We start from the raw sequence: 16,088 nt of genomic DNA on the forward strand, positions 1-16,088 counted from the left end.
GAGTTGGTGATGGACAGGGAGGCCTGGCGTGTTGTAGTCCATGGGTTCGCAAAAAGTGGTACACTACTGAGTGACTGAACTGAACTGATGTTATCCAATTTATCAGCCTAAAGATTTTTAAAAGAATATTCCTTTATGAATGTTTTGGTTTAATATTATTTGTGTAATGTTTTAATTACAGGATCTATAGTCATGCTGTTTCTTTAATTGTTGATACTGGTAATTTTTTTCCTCTTATCAATCTTTTGATCTAGGTGAAGTGAAGTCATGAAGTTGCTCAGTCGTGTCTGACTCTTTGTGACTCCATGGACTGCAGCCCACCAGGCTCCTCCACCCATGGAGTTTTCTAGGCAAGAGTACTGGAGTGGGTTGCCATTTCCTTGAGTGCTATCAATTTTGACTTTTAAGAAGGTTGAATTTTGGTTTTATTGATTTTGTGTTTTATTGATTTCTTGTTTTATCTTTATTATTTCCCTTTTCTACTTGAATTCTTTTTCTATCTTCTTAAGGTAGGAGCTTAGCTCATTGATGTTAGAGTTTCTTTTCTAATATCTAATGCTAAAAGTATTTCCTTTAAGCATCACTTTAATTGCATCTCACAAATGTTGGTTGTTTTCACTTTCATCTAGTTCAAAATAGTCTCTGATTTTCCTCTGACTCAGATTACTTAGAACTATATTATTTAATCTTTACATAAATTGAAATTTTCAGATAGCTTTGTTACCTAAATGCTGTTACAGCCAGCATATTGTCTGTCTTTGTTTCTGTTCTTGTCTACTTGACAAAAATGTTTGTCTTGCAGTGTTTGGGTGGGGCCATCACAAATGTCAATTTGGTCCAGTTGGTTGAGAGAGTTCTTTGTCTTCTATGTAATTAGTAGTTTCCTATTTGTTCTATCTTTACCTGAGAGAGGAGTATTAAAATAGACAAAACTCTGGATGTATCTATTTCTTCTGTCAGTTCTGTAAATCTTGCTTCCTCTTTTTACAGTTCAGTCTTTAGGTTAAACACATTTGATACTACGATGTCACCTAGTGAATTTATGTCTTTATCTTTGTAAAATGTCGTTCATTATCCCATTTGGTAATTTTGGGGTCTTCCCTCCCTGGGCATAATCAGAAACTGACTCTAGACAGAAGGCTGTGGCAATCATAGGGCTCATTGCTTGTTTTTTTCTCCTTGGGCTCACAGACTGCTGTTTCAGGTCTGCAATCAGTTGTTTCATATATTTTGTCCAGTGTGTTACCTGGTTATGGTGAAAAGGTAAGGCCAGAGCCTGTTACTCCCCATGGCTGCTAATGGCAGTGTGCCAATTTAATCATGACATATTTTATTTACTACATTTAACAAATATTTCTGGAACACCTGTTGTTGAAAGTCTGGGAACCCAGAGATAAGAGAGTCACAGGCCAATGCTATGGAAACAAGTAAAAAGTTACAATAGTGTGGCAGCTTTCAAATATGGCCCCCAAATTCTTTAATACTCTTTCCATGGAGAGGTGGGATTTATTTCCTTTCCCCTTGAGTGTAGATGCTGCAATTGCTTGTCCAGTGGTATATGACAGAAGCACTGCTATGCCCACTTTCTAGTTCAGGTCTTGAGAACTGGGAGTTTCCTTTTCCTGCCTCTTACAATGCTCAGTCCAACGTGCTGACACACGGGAGGTCCGCTGCAGGTGTTCCGGCCGACAGCCCCAAAGACCCAGCCAATTGCCAGTGTCAACCACCAGTTATGTAAGTGTGCAAGCTTCAAAAGACTGTAGTCCTGGTGAGTGATCCCAGCCTTGACCACCCTCTTACTGACCTTGTATGGAAGACAGGCAAGTTATGCCCACAGAGTTCTGTCCAAGTTTTTGATTTGCAAGCAAAAGAAATGATTATTGTTGTCCTAGGTCGGAAACTTTGGGGTGATTTTTATGTAGTAAAAGATACTTAATACCATTAAGTGCTATGATAGAAATGGTCAATAATCAATTACCTAACAAATACTTACTATTTGCCTATTACAGTTCAGAATTGGAATTTGAGTGGAGATTAGGAGAAGGTATAGAATCAGAGCAGGAAAGTAGAAAGAAATGCTTGTTTGAAGACATGGAAAATATGGGGAAATCTGAAAGACTAAAGTAGAGGGTCTGAGAAACTAGTATTTAAAAAATGAGATTTTCAGGGACCAGTTCTATAAGGATGTAATACTAAGGAATTAGGACTTATTTATTTATTTAGTGACTGCATTCCCCATCAGCTATAGTCTATAAAAGAGCTTTAATCTCTGTGTTTCCAGCATCTAGTATGGTACTTGGTACACATAAGGAGTTAATAAATATTTATTAAATGACTGACTGAAGAACCATGTGATAACTTTAAAGGAATAACATAATCAGATTTTTGTTTTAGAAAAATCATTCCAGCAGGGGTATGGAGAAACGTAGGTGTATTTATTCAGCTGTTATAAGAAAATGTCTTAGGCTAGGGGCTTAAACAAGAGATTTTTAAAAACAGTTCTGGAGACTGGAAATCTGAAATCAGGCTACCAGCATGATCAGGTTCTGGGGAGCATTCTCTTTCTGGCTTGCAGACACAGCTGCCTTCTCACTGCGTCCTCATGGTAGAGAGGTAGAGAGAGTAAGCTCTCTGGTATCTGTTCTTATAATGGCACTAATCCGACCACAAGGGCCCCACCTTCATGTCCTCTTATAAATGTAATTGCTTATCTACCCAGAGAAGGAAATGGCAACCCACTGCAGTGTTCTTGCCTAGAGAATCCTATGGACAGAGGAGCCTGGTGGGCTGTTGTCTATGGGGTCGCACAGAGTCGGACACGACTGAAGAGACTTAGCATGCATGCATTGGAGAAGGAAATGGCAACACATTCCAGTATTCTTGCCTGGAGAATCCCATGGACAGAGGAGGTTGGTGGGCTACCGTCTATGGGGTCGCACAGAGTCAGACATGACTGAAGTGATTTAGCAGCAGCAGCAGCAATTATCTACCAAAGGCTTGATCTCTAAATATTATCACATTGGTTGGTAGTCATGACTTCAACATACGAATTTTGTGGGGACATGATTCAGTCCACAGCAGTAGGAAAGGAGAAAAACATAGCAGGAGATAAATGTAAAAAATCATCTAAAAGATGATGGGAGTGTGAACTGAAGTAGTGTTAGTAAGGTTCTGTTTTTTAAACCTTAAAATTTTCCTGGAGTAACTCTATTTGCATGGAGGTGTCGTCTTCTTTTTTTAATGTAGTAGAATTTTCAAAATCAAACCAAGAAAGAAAAAGGGAATAATATATCAAAATTAACCACAGAATCTAGTAAACACATATTACAGAAAACACTTTAATGTTTCTTTTTGTCTGATGCCCAGTCCTGTCTGACTTTTTGTGACCCCATGGGCTGTAGCCCACCAACCTCCTCTGTCCATGGCAAGAATTCTGGAGTTATCCAGGGTATCTTCCTGACCCAGGGATCAAACCTGCATCTCCTGTGTCTACTGCATTGCAAGTGGATTCTTTACCACTGAGTCACTATGGAAGCCCCTGAATATGTCACTACAATGTTTTTAAAACTATGGTAAAAGTAAAAGTGAAACTCATGTAGCTTCAATGTTTTAAGGGATGGTCATGGAAAGGCAACTTCAAAATACAAACCACTCTCACTTTTTCTATTTGGTTTTATGTTAAATAATATTAAAAATACTTTTAAAAAAATGCTTTCATAGCCTATTAATCATAAAGTCCTCAAATGGCTAACATCATTCTTCCAGGTCAGAATACATGGATAATTCTATGAAGATTACTAAGTGTGCTATTTTACTTTATTATTTCCAGAGTGCACATACTGATGAGCAAGGCTTGAACAATTTACTCACTAGCTTACTGCTGGCAACAGAGTTCTTCAGTGATGCACAAAGCACATCCAAATGCTTCTTCATAAATATCTGGCTCAGATACAGGACAATTATGATTAATGTGTCCCAGACACTAATGTTTGGGAACTTGAGGTAGACAAGTTGTCACCTGATCCTGTCAGCCCAGTAATCAAAAACTTGTTTTTCACAGAGAATTTTCCACTTCACTGATTAACACTGATGTTTTGGAAGAATTTTATACTTGTTATAAGGAAACATAAGCAAGCCTTGGTATTGACTCCTTAAAGTGTAAAGAACTGGTGGGACTAACATACCACATTTTTTACACTGTTAACTATTTTGCTGCTTTTCAAAGAAACATAGGCTCATGTATTTGTAACACAGCATTAAAATATTTGTAAAATATCAACTGCCTAAGAACAAAATATCATCACAGATCTTACAATTCAGAGATAATCAAATTATTCTCATCTATGTCTTTTCAAACTGAAAATTTGGGGTATTGTATAATCCTATATGGTTTTGTAAGCAGCTTTTAAAAAGGAATATACTTAGACGTCATTCTGTAAAAACACAGATCTGTATTAACACTTTTAATAGATGGAGAATTTTTAGATTGTGTGTACTATGACCAATACGAATTAAAATGATTACTTACATGTATTTAGTGCTTACTATATGCTAGGTATCCAAGGGCTTCCTTTGTATGAATCCATTTGATCCTTACAACCCGATTATCACTCCTGTTTCATACAGATGAGAAAACTGAGGCACAGAGAAGGAAGTTAGCTGTCTAATCCCTAATGTCCTGCATTTTTCTGGTTAACAGTGCTTTGATATTATAAGCAATGTTGCCATGAACATCTTTGTTCATGTCGTTAAAGAATGTCTTTAGGATAAATTTCAAAAAGTTGTTGGGTCCAGAGGTATTCACATTTTAAAACCTTGTGTTACACACTTTCAAATATTTCTACTGAGAGACTAATAATTTCATTTAACAATATGAGTGTATGATTCCCCACATCCCTGGTTCTTTTTCATCTTTGTCTGACAAAAACGTATCTAAACACTACTTTAATCTGCATTTCTCACTTTTAAAAACGGAACTTCATAATGGATTTTTTCTAAGCATTCTCCGTCTATCACAATACTAACCTTGTTGACACGTTCTAAACGTTTACAAGGTACAGTCAGCAGTTACGGTAAATTTTGGTAAATTTACATAATTTCAATTTACATGCAAGATGCTCCTTAGAATTTCTACAGGATACAGAGAACAGTTTTTGTTATTAAGTAAGCTTATAAATAAAATTACTAAATAGCTTAAGTTATTACTAATCACTGATCAAGCTTTAGATCCATTTTTCAGCTTTTTTTTTTTTTTTTGCTCGGCTTTTTTTTTTTTGGAGGGGGGGTTGTCTATCGCAGACCTTTTTGGTCAACTGCCAATCACTGTTAACAGCCTGCGGATCACACAGCTAGTAGCTGCCAACGCCCAACTAGAAGAGCTTTCGACAGAGCTTCCAGGCAGGCCTTCGGGGACTCGCTGGAAGGTGCCAGCGCCGCCCCAGCCTCCGTGAGGAGCCGCGCGCCTGACACTCCCCTCTTTGGGATTCGGGCCAAGCCGCCCGCTCACATGACTTTACCAGAGCAAGCTTCCTGTCACCGCGGGCAGCGACCTGAACTCATAACCCCTTTTACTTAGATAAGGAATGGAGTTTCCATCCTCCGCCCTAGGGACCACAAACTTGTGACCACCATCGGAGCTCGGGGGAAAAGAGGGTTTCTCTCTAGCCAGACGCGACCCCTTTTCTTTCTGCTCATCCTCTGATTCACGCCTGAGCTCGTTAGTCGTCTTCGGGGCGCCTGGAGGACCCCGTCCTCCGGAGGCTCCGGATCAAGGCCAAGTCAGGAAAGGCAGGCATCCCTGCCACTGTCCCGTGGGGCTAGTCAAAGGGGGTCCTGGCGGAGGGGGCTCTGAGGTTGGGCCGGTTTCTGCGGGGCAAGTTCGGGGCAGGTTCTGGACAGGCGAAGCCCAGGGCACCCAGATTCCCGACAGGCTCCGCGCCCGGGGCCTTCGCGGCTCCTCCGCTCTTGCCGCCGCCGCTGCTGCCGCGGTTGCTGAGGGTCTGGGAGAGCTGGGGCTGTCGCGGGCCGTGGAGAGTCCTTCTCGGCCGCTGTTTTTGCCCGAGGAGACTTCCTTCCTAGGTCGCACCCTGACTCCCGTGGTGTCGAGGGGGAGTCCCTGCGGACACCTCTGCACGCAGTGGAGATGCCTCTGTTTGCCACCAATCCCTTCGATCAGGATGTCGGTAGGTACTTCTGCCGCCCCCTGTCCACCCCCCGGCAGACCGCGAGCCCGCTCGGCCCGCTCCCGGCGGACGGTCTGGACCCCCGGGCCGGGCGGAGTCCTTTCTCTTTCATGAGGCTCTTTCTGTAAGGGTTTGGAGGAGGTTGGGGGCATGTCGCATCTTCTTACAAAAAAAAAGGGGGGGGGGGGGATGAGAGAGCTGGGAAATAGGCCTGGAGCTGGGGCTGTGGGTTCCGAAGGAACTGCTGGAACGGTGGGTGTCGAAGGCCGCGGAGGAACAGCTGGTGTGGCATCTGGTGCTGGGACATTGCTCCTGGGAGGACAGAATCGAGAGCTAGGGAGTCCCAGCTGGCGTAGGATGATAAGCTGTGTGATGAAGAGTTTCCCGGACACATGTCAAACGTTGGGAACTGGGATAATGTTTTAGGTTAGCTTCCTTAGAGGACTTTAAAATCTGTTTTATAACTACCAGGGAGAGGGAGGAGAGAGCTTAGGTTAAGGGTAGACTCTTAAAGATACTGGGAGAGAGATGAAGATGGAATACTTGACAACAATATAAACACGCTTGAGGACCTGATTCGCTGGGTTGCCTTCCTAGGGTAGGTCTGAGTACTTTAAGTGTAGAAGAGGACTTGGGATCTGAAAATGCTAATTTGTTCTGAATTTGAAATACTCTTTTTTGTTTGTTTCGTGAATCACAAGTTTTAAGTACTGATTATACCAAGTCAACAGGTTAGCTCTGTGTGTGTGTTTTCCTGGTCTGAGGGTAATAATGACAGGAGTTTGAATTTTCCCTGAGAGAATTTTGGGGTGATTTGAATACATTTGTATGGTGCACAGGTGTGAAATGAAAGCAAGTTAAACACCATGTCTAATTGTTATAGTCAAGAAAAATAAGGCCGACCTTATGGAATTACTATTTCTCTATTTGTGTAGTTTAATTATGAAAGGTTTGAATTTGCTTTTTAATTCCCAACTTACAGCCTGCCACTGAAGCGTGATGGTTTGGGTTAAGATTAGAAAAGGTTTCAGTCCTGTCCCGGCCACTGCCTAGCTCAGAAGGAAATCATGGGCAGGTTACTTAAGGTAACCAGGGTTCTTTGAGCCCTGGTGTCCTCATCTTTAAAGAGAGGGAAAACACATCCTGTTTGTGGTTCAATGAGATAACATGTATAGAGGATCTGCTGCAGTGCCTTTAGATAGTAGGCATCAACTCAAAGATAACTTTTTTGGGATATTTTAAATGAATGTCCTGCATCTTAGCAGTGGATGGAGCTTTAGAGGTCACTAGGGGTATTTATTAAATAAATAATTGAAAAGTAACATTTAACTTAATAAGTACTTAGCACACACTGTTTATAGGACACTGCTCAGTGACAGAAGAGATAGTGATGAATAAGAGACGTGGTCGCTGCTCTCAAGCGGTTTTATAACTTACTACATTAATTTACAGGGCAAATGGTTAAAATAAAGCAGTTTCTTAATACCTGCTCCTTCTGTTTCTAGCACCTTAATCTAGTTTTCATGGTTGTATGTAACTGAGCTTCCACCTACATAATCATCTATATATCCCATTGCCCTTTGAACCTGCATTTCCATTGGATTTTTAATGTCAAACCCTTTCCCAGTACCTGCACCACCCAATTCAGACACAGGCTCCTTCTTGCTTTTACACTTTTGCTTGTATTGTTTCTTCTACCTTTCTGCACGTCCTCATGATTAAAGGCCAACTCAGCATCCAGTTCATACCTGAATCATATCCTGATTACTCTAACTTGGAGTTTCCATAGGTGACATTACAAACGGTTTGGGCCAGGTAAATGTCTTTGTCTTGGGTATCTGTCCTCTGCAATGTAGGGTGTTTAGTAGCATCCCTGACCTCTCCCCACCCAACCCACAGCTATGATTTAAAACATCTCCAGACACAGCTAAATGTCCCCTGAGGGCACAAAGTAGTTTCCAGTTGAGAAACATTGTTCTATCCCACTGTTGTTGCCACCCTTTTCAGACCTCCTGCAATACTTTTTGTCTTTACTAAATTATTTCATATTAAAGGTAGTCATATCTTGCGTTATGCTCCTTAACTCTTAACTTGTTGCTACAGAGGAGATGCCTAATAAAAATTTGTTGAATTGAGAATGTATCAGTTGAACCTGCTAGGGTAAGCTTCTTGAGTATAGGAGCATTGTTTTGCTCCAGAAAAGCTTATTTTTTGCTTGTTGTATTTTGGCTGCTCTGGCTGGTGACTGGCGGAGTCTTAGTTCCCTGTCAAACCTGTGCCTTTGGCAGTGGAAGCAGAATCCTAACCACTGGACCACCAGGGAAGTCCCAGAAAATTTTACCTTTTAAAAGCTAGGTTTTAGTGTTTGGATCAATTCTTTTGCATGATCCATGTATCAAAATATCGTGAAAGGTTATCTAAGAAGACTTGCCAGAGACTCTCAGTAAATCATCCTGAGACAGAGTCCAGTAGACTCCCATTTAAAATTTTTTTACTAGGATGACATACAGAATATAGTATGTATAATACATTTAACTATTTCTTCTCACTTTATCCATCAGTGAGCATGTCAGTGATACACTCTCATTAACTCACTTGTTATATTTATCACTTAACATTAGCATATATTTTTACCACTTCAAAATTAATTGCCGTTAGCTTTATTCATCAATAAACTGGTAAACTGAAACCATAAATCAGAAATTTACTGATTTATACCATGTGACATTTTACATAAAGAAGTAAAACACTGAAGATAACTTTTCCTTTGAAGAAATGCCTCAATATGTTATTAGAACATATGCTCCCTGAGGACAGAGCTTTTTTTTTGGTTTGTTCACTGTATCCCCAACATGTAGACCACTGTCTGGCACTAGTAAACATTCAGTAAACATTTATTGAACACATGAATCTCATTTTAGATGTTTTATTTCTTGCTCAGTTGAACTCTTGAGTTATAAAGACAAGTCATTCCATCAAGCTTTTATTTCAAAGTCCCTGGTGAATTCCATTTTGCCAAATCCATCGGTCAATTCCTATTCCATTTCTTTGTTGATCTCTTAGCATTCCTGTTTTTGATGCACTTTATTCTCTTGGTTTCTAGGACACCAAACTTTTTCTAACTTTCTGCTTAGCTCTTTTTAAGTCTTTTTGGCTTCCCTCTCTCTCTCTTATTTTTTTTTGTGACTTACAAATGTTCAGTCCTAGAACTTATTTTTTGATATTTTTTTCCCCCTTTGGAGTCTTACAAGGCAATTTAGCTTAGTGTTAAGAATTCAGACTCTGAAGCTGCACTGCCTAAACTCAATTCCCAGGTTAGCTGCTGACCAGCCATTTAACTTTGCTAAGTTGCTTAAATATACTGTGCCTTGGTTTCCTTATTGTTAGTATGGGAAATAGAGATAATAACAGATTTTGGTTTCTTCCCCACATCTGCTCAGTCCTTCATCTTGCCTATTTCAGTAGATGGCATTGCTGATATTTACAGTCACTCATCTCTAATGTCTGCTGCTGCTGCTAAGTTGTTTCAGTCGTGTCTGAATCTGTGCGACCCCATAGATGCCAGCCCACCAGGCTCCACCGTCCCTGGGATTCTCCAGGCAAGAACACTGGAGAGTTGCCATTTCCTTCTCCAATGCATGAAAGTGAAAAGTGAAAGTGAAGACGCTCAGTCGTGTCCGCATTTTAGCGACCCCATGGACTGCAGCCTACCAGGCTCCTCTGTCCATGGGATTTTCCAGGCAAGAGTACTGGAGTGGGGTGCCATTGCCTTCTCCGCTCTAATGGCCAGGAGTCATCATTGGTTCTCCTTTTCCTTCACCCTCCACATCTATACTCTAAGCCAATTCTTCTGGTTCTCCTTTAAAAATATGTCTAGAATCTCATCACTTCTCCTTTGCTCATCACTGTTATCTTACTCCAGTCATCCTTCTCTCTTTGATAGGCTGGCAGGAGCTATCAGCTTCTTTGCTTCCATTCTTGCCCTTTACAATCAGTTTTCATGTACAAAGATCCATGTTCTTTTAAAAATCTGAGATACTGTCATTTACCTGCTCAGAATCTTCCAGGACCTTCCCATGCCACTTATTGGGAAATGCAAGTTCCTACTATGGCTCACAGTCTGATCCTTCCTGTGTTCTGATATTATGATCTCCAGACACTTTCATTCTAAGCTTCTTGGTTCTTAGTACACCAAGCTCATTCCTGCTGTGGTATCTACGTTTTGCTGTTTTCTTTGTCTAGGACATTCTTTACCCCAAGTATTTGAAGATTTGATATTCATTAGTCGTTCAAGACTGTTCAAATAAGTTTCTAAGAGAGGCTTCCCCTAATTTCTTTCTGTAAAAACTACCATCTTCACCCTGTGTCCTTGTTCCATTTTGTTTCTTCATTGTACTCAGCTACCTCCCATTGATTGATTGATTGATTGATTGTCTTGTGTGTAGAATATAAAGTCCTGTAGGATGAGGAATTTTAGTTCTGTTCCTAGTACGTTAGGGCCAATGCCTGGTACATAGGAAGCACTCAGTATGTATTTATTAAATAATGAGTTGTTGATATGTTGCTCCCTCTCTGGCCTTGCCTATCTATTTGGTGTTCTGTTACCACCTAAAAAAAAATCAATGTCAGAAAACTGAGCTTATCTTTCCAGATGGGTTCTTTCTTAATTATGTAGTTTATTTTATCATGTTCTAGTTATCTTGGTTTGAAACCCAAGAGACATCTTTGGAATCATGACCCTGCTTCTGCCGAATCATCATGTCTTAGTTTTTATAATACTGCATTTGCATTCCTAGTCACACTGCTTTGGTCCAGTTCATACCCTATAACCTTGGACATGTTTTGTTAGCCCAGTCAGTATCAAACCACAACGAGTTTAATCTTCATAAATGTCAGTATCACCGTCTCCTGCAGTTCAGGGTGAGGGAAAGACCTTGCTTGGGCTTTGGGTTTAAACTCTAGGTGCAGCATCGGCTCTTAGTAAATGGGCAGAATGTGGACTTAAAAAACACACAACATTCTTTTTACTGGAGTTGAATATTCAAATTCAGCATGTTCAGAATTACATTCAAACTTTTCTTCTTGAGTATGCCTTTCCTCTATTCTGATGACTGGTGCTTCAGTTTATGTAGTCACATATGTCAAGAACCTGGGTGTCATTCTTAAATTCTATAATTGTCATTTTCTAGATTCTCCCAGGAAATACATGCTGTCTGCTGTGAGCCAGGTACCCTGAACTTGCCCTCAAGGATTCTGGTGCGGCCGTAGTCTGTGCGCTTCTAATAGCTCTTAGGTTTATTCATCGGTCCCTGCGTTCATGTCTCCCATCCTTTTTTTTCCTCACTGCCGCCACCCAGGCACGTTTCGCTTGCTCTCTGATGAGTGGTCCAGCAGCTCTCTTATCCCTGCTTCCAGTCCATCCCCAGTTATTTTCCAGGTGACAGTGATATTTCTAAAATGTAAATGTGATCTTATGGCGCCTCTGATTAAAATAGTTGAATGAATCTACAGCTTTCCACAGGAATTTGCACTTTTCGGCATAGCATATATGACCTAACCCTAATCTCTTCAGCCTCTACATTTCTCCTCAAGGCATATTACCTGGTTGGTTTTACACCATGGCTTTTTCATTTGTGGATTCTTACTTTTCTCTTCATTAATCCCTATTAAAGGCTCTTTTGAGGAGATGAAGCACTCACCCCAGTACCTGCACAAGGGATACATTTCAGATCCTCTTATAATCAAGTTAGACAACAATTTGGAGGAGGCTCCTCAGCTTCTGTCTTTCAAATTTAATTAACTATATAAAGATCGCTGGGCTAGTAAATGGCTGAACCAGAATTCAAGTGCAAGTTGTCTAACTCAATCTGTACTCATACTAAATAATTGATAATTGTTAGCAGAATATAAGCACCCTCTGTAGGGCTTTCCAGGTGGCGCTAGTTGTGAAGAACCCACCTGCCAATGCAGGAGACAGAAGAGACGCAGGTGCTAGCCATAGGTTGGGAAGATCCCCTGGAGCCTTCTAGGGATGGCAGCCCACTCCAGCATTCTTGCCTGGAGAATCCCATGAACAGAAGAGCCTGGTGGGCTACAGTCCATAAGGTCGCAAAGAGTTGGACAGGACTGAAGCAACTTAGCATGCACGCACTCAGATTCTAAGAGGTGGAATCAGTTATTGTAAAACATACTGGGGAGGAAAATGTGAAAATCCAGAATACAGATCTGTTAAGGGTCTGCTGTCCATTGGGTTAAGAGATTTTCTGCTGTTCCTGTTCTACTTCTCCTGAAGGTTATTCTTTCTGATGCATCTAGGTTTTCCTTTCTGTCTTGGGCTCTTTTCTGAGACACTTTCATGCTTTCCTTTGACACCTGCTTCCTGTCTGGTCTGGTTAGAAAAGCTTCAGATTGCTCTGCCAATAGGATTTCCAGTGCTCAGGATGGACAGGAATGTTAGGTAAAACATTTCTGGAAAACTGAGTCTGATAATCTCCAAAAGGGATGATTTCTTTAGGACTTGTGTTTTCCCTTGGCTGATTTGATGAACTCTTAGATCTCGAGACTGATTGAATGAGTCTTTTTCCTATAGCCTGAACATGGCACACAGTCATCCTGGCAGCACCTCCCCAAATCTCTGGCAGTCCTAAATTTTGAGAAAATCGGAAGTAGCTGCTTATCAGAAAAAAGTTCTTCGATCCATTGAGAAGACTACTGAAATTCAGATGAGGCTCAGTGTGTGATTTTTCTGGGTACTGCTAGGCAAATTTCTCAGTCTCCTGTTTTTTAGTATAATGGTAAGGATAATCTGAGAATAAAATGAGATCATTATGAAGTTTTGAATTCTTTGGAAGCAAGTCTGTTACATTAGTTTGTCACTTTTCCCTTTCCCGCGAACCCTGTTTTTTGTCTTAGAAATGAAGAGTTTTGACGTTGCTGTTTACAAATCCATGTTGAACTGCTACCGATAGTTTATATTTTTCTGATTTAAAAGCTGTTTATTGTTTTACAGCCTAGAAGAACTGAGCTATTGCTCTTGATCTTGAGGCAGCATCAGTAAATATGTGAACAGCTTTAGTGTTCTGAGATGAGTGACGTCTCTGATCTCTCCTTTAAGATTGAGTTAGATCCTGATCCTACTTATGCATAGGAAAATGTTTAGCATAATATCTGCTAATGACTATACCAGACACCCCTGGGTATGCCTTAATTCAGATCATCCTTAGTTATGATAATAGACTATTGGTATTTGATCAGACATAAGCTTGTCATTTCTAGTTAACTATTTACTTTTTAGTAAATTAGGTTTTAGTAAGCTTAACTATTATATATTTTTTGCTGTTTTTTAAAAGTCTTTATTGGAGTATAGTTGATTTACACTGTTGTGTTTCTGTACAGCAAGTGAATCAGTTATGCATATGCGTATATATATATATATATATATACTCTTTTATTTTTAGATTCTCTTCTCATATAGGCTATTACAGAGCATATTGTATTATTTAAGAAATAAATTGATAGGTTTCGAGATTTAAGTGTATTCTTTTAAAAAATGCACTACAAAGCTTTTACAAAATCTGCTTGGCTACCAGTCAGTGACAATGATGAATTAATTATTTAAGTGCACTACTAGATCAGAGTGATAGCCTGCTTTTCTTTTCTAAGATGAAGTACAGTCATCCCTCAATATCTGCAAGACTCCCATGGACACAGAACTGCAGATGTTCAAAGTCCCTCATAAAATGATATCATGTGTTCATATAACATATGCACATCCTTCCATAGACTTTTTTTTTTAAAGTTGGAGAAGATGTTTTTACCATAGAAAATTTTTTAAAATATTCTTTACAAATAGCGAACACTTACAAATTAATAAGATACTTAAGTTTAGTCATTAAGTTGTGCCCAACTACTGTGACCCTATGGACTGTGACCTGCAGGCTTCTCTATCCATGGGATTCTCCAGGCAAGAATAGTATAGTGGGTTGTCATTTCCTTCTCCAGGAGATCTTCATGACCTGAAATCAAACCTGGTCTCCTGTATTCCAGGTGGATATTTTACCAGCTGAGCTACAAGGGAAGCCCTAAGACACTTATGTAGACGTACAAAAAGAGAGACGGGCAGAGGCCATGAATATGTATGTTGCAGAAGAAAAATACAAGTAGTTGATATAAACAGTATATTACACTTGACTCACTAATAATTAAACATAGAGAAACTACAATAAAAGTGAAATATTTTTATCGTAAAGTTTAGGCAGTTATTTCTGAAAATTAGCATTTTTTGGCAGTTACTTGTGATGATATAAGTATCTGCTTACAAAAAGAAACCTGCAATCTTAAAAGAACACATTTTTAAAAATATGTATATAAAAATAAAGCATTGGACGGCTTTGCTATTTCCCTGGCACATTGGACATGGAAACATGAAATCTTTCCTTTTCCTGCCAGTGCTTCCTCCTTTTCCAGTTATTTTGAGAGACTTGTTCAATCAGTCTTACTGAACCACACATGAGCAAAGCCCTTCGGGGGTTCTGGAAGGAAAATTCAGATTTGAGGCATTCAGGAGAGTCAAGAAGTACATCTTTCTCTGAGTTCATCCCAAAGGAGATGAATACTCCCATATACTTTCAGTCAGGGGTCCCCAGCCTCTAGGATCTAATGCCTGATAATCTGACGTGGAGCTGATGCATTAATAATGGAAATAAAGTTCACAATAAATGTATTGTGCTTAAATAACCCCCAAACCACCCCCAGCCCACCCCTGCCTTCCATGAAATTGGTCCCTGGTGCCAAAGAGGTTGGGGACCACTGCTTTAAATCATCTCTAAATTATTTGTAATACCTAGTAAAATGTAAATACTATGTCAGTAGTTGTAAATACAGTGTAAGTGCTATGTAATTAGTCACGCATGCACAGCACATTCAAGTTTTGCTTTTTGGAACCATTTGGATTTTTTTTTTCCTGACAGTTTTGACCTATGGATGCTGTATCTGCAGACTGTCAATGTTAGACTGGAGGATCTTGTTCGGGATGACTCACTTAGTCTTCTTGGGTGTCAAATGGTTTGGGGGTTTAATGGGGCAAGGTTCTGGGACTCCTCAGAGCAGTTCCCCTTGGATTTACTTTACACGTTTGGTTTCTTTTAAGATAATTTTTTCTTAGAAATGGTTGAATAATTAAGGATTTTACTAATCTTTGTCCATGTTTTTTGGAAAGTGTTAGTCACTCAGTCGTGTCTGACTCTTTTGCGACCCAATGGGCTGTAGCCCATCAGGCTCCTCTGTCCATGGGATTTTCCAGGCTAGAATACTGGAATGGGTTGCCTTTTTCCTTCTCCAAGGGATCTTCCCAAATCAGGGATCAAACCCAGGTCTCCTGCATTGCAGTCAGAGAATCTTTATGATCTGAGCCACCAGGGAAAAGTGAAAGTGAAAGTCGCTCAGTTGTGTCTGACTCTTTGTGACCCCACTGACTATACAGTCCATGAATTCTCTAGGTCAGAATATTGGAGTGGGTAGCCTTGCCCTTCTCCAGAGGATCTTCCCAACCCAGAGATTGAACCTAGATCACCCAGGGAAGGGAACCTTTAAATCCTTGGAATTTCCCAAGTGGTAGGAGCATCTTTCATATTTATGGTGGGTTCCTGGGACAGTACTTTGGTGTATGCTAGTAAAATCACTCAGTATGGGGGCTGATCCCTCCAAAAAGACTAATCTTGTGATTAGATGGCTGGCACTTTGAGTCACATGGTATCAACTGGACCTCCACAAAGGAGGAGGAGGTTTGGAGATGCAGTTCCAGGAGGCAGCCCCTCATTCAGTCAATAATACCTTCTTGATGAAACCCCAGTAAAAACCATGGACACCCAGCCTGCGCTGAGCTTCCTGGTTGGTGATCTGCATGGC

The 16,088-nt window shown here is 40.3% G+C and overlaps 1 protein-coding gene across 2 annotated transcripts in view; it reads left to right on the forward strand.

Moving 5' to 3' along the window:
- Positions 1 to 5,942: 5,942 nt before the first annotated feature.
- The window catches only part of STAM (signal transducing adaptor molecule), a 55,072-nt gene continuing 44,926 nt past the window's right edge, over positions 5,943 to 16,088 (forward strand). The window contains exon 1 of one of the 2 annotated variants that reach the window (XM_020876301.2): positions 5,943 to 6,182. Coding sequence is in view for 1 of the 2 variants with exons in the window: in XM_020876298.2 (XP_020731957.1) it covers positions 6,143 to 6,182 (40 nt within the window). In the remaining variant the exon portion in view is untranslated. The remainder of the gene's footprint in view (positions 6,183 to 16,088) is intronic. The other variant, XM_020876298.2, reaches the window with a different exon arrangement.

The sequence above is a fragment of the Odocoileus virginianus genome, chromosome 9 (assembly GCF_023699985.2).
Source record: "Odocoileus virginianus isolate 20LAN1187 ecotype Illinois chromosome 9, Ovbor_1.2, whole genome shotgun sequence".
Lineage (NCBI taxonomy): Eukaryota > Metazoa > Chordata > Mammalia > Artiodactyla > Cervidae > Odocoileus > Odocoileus virginianus.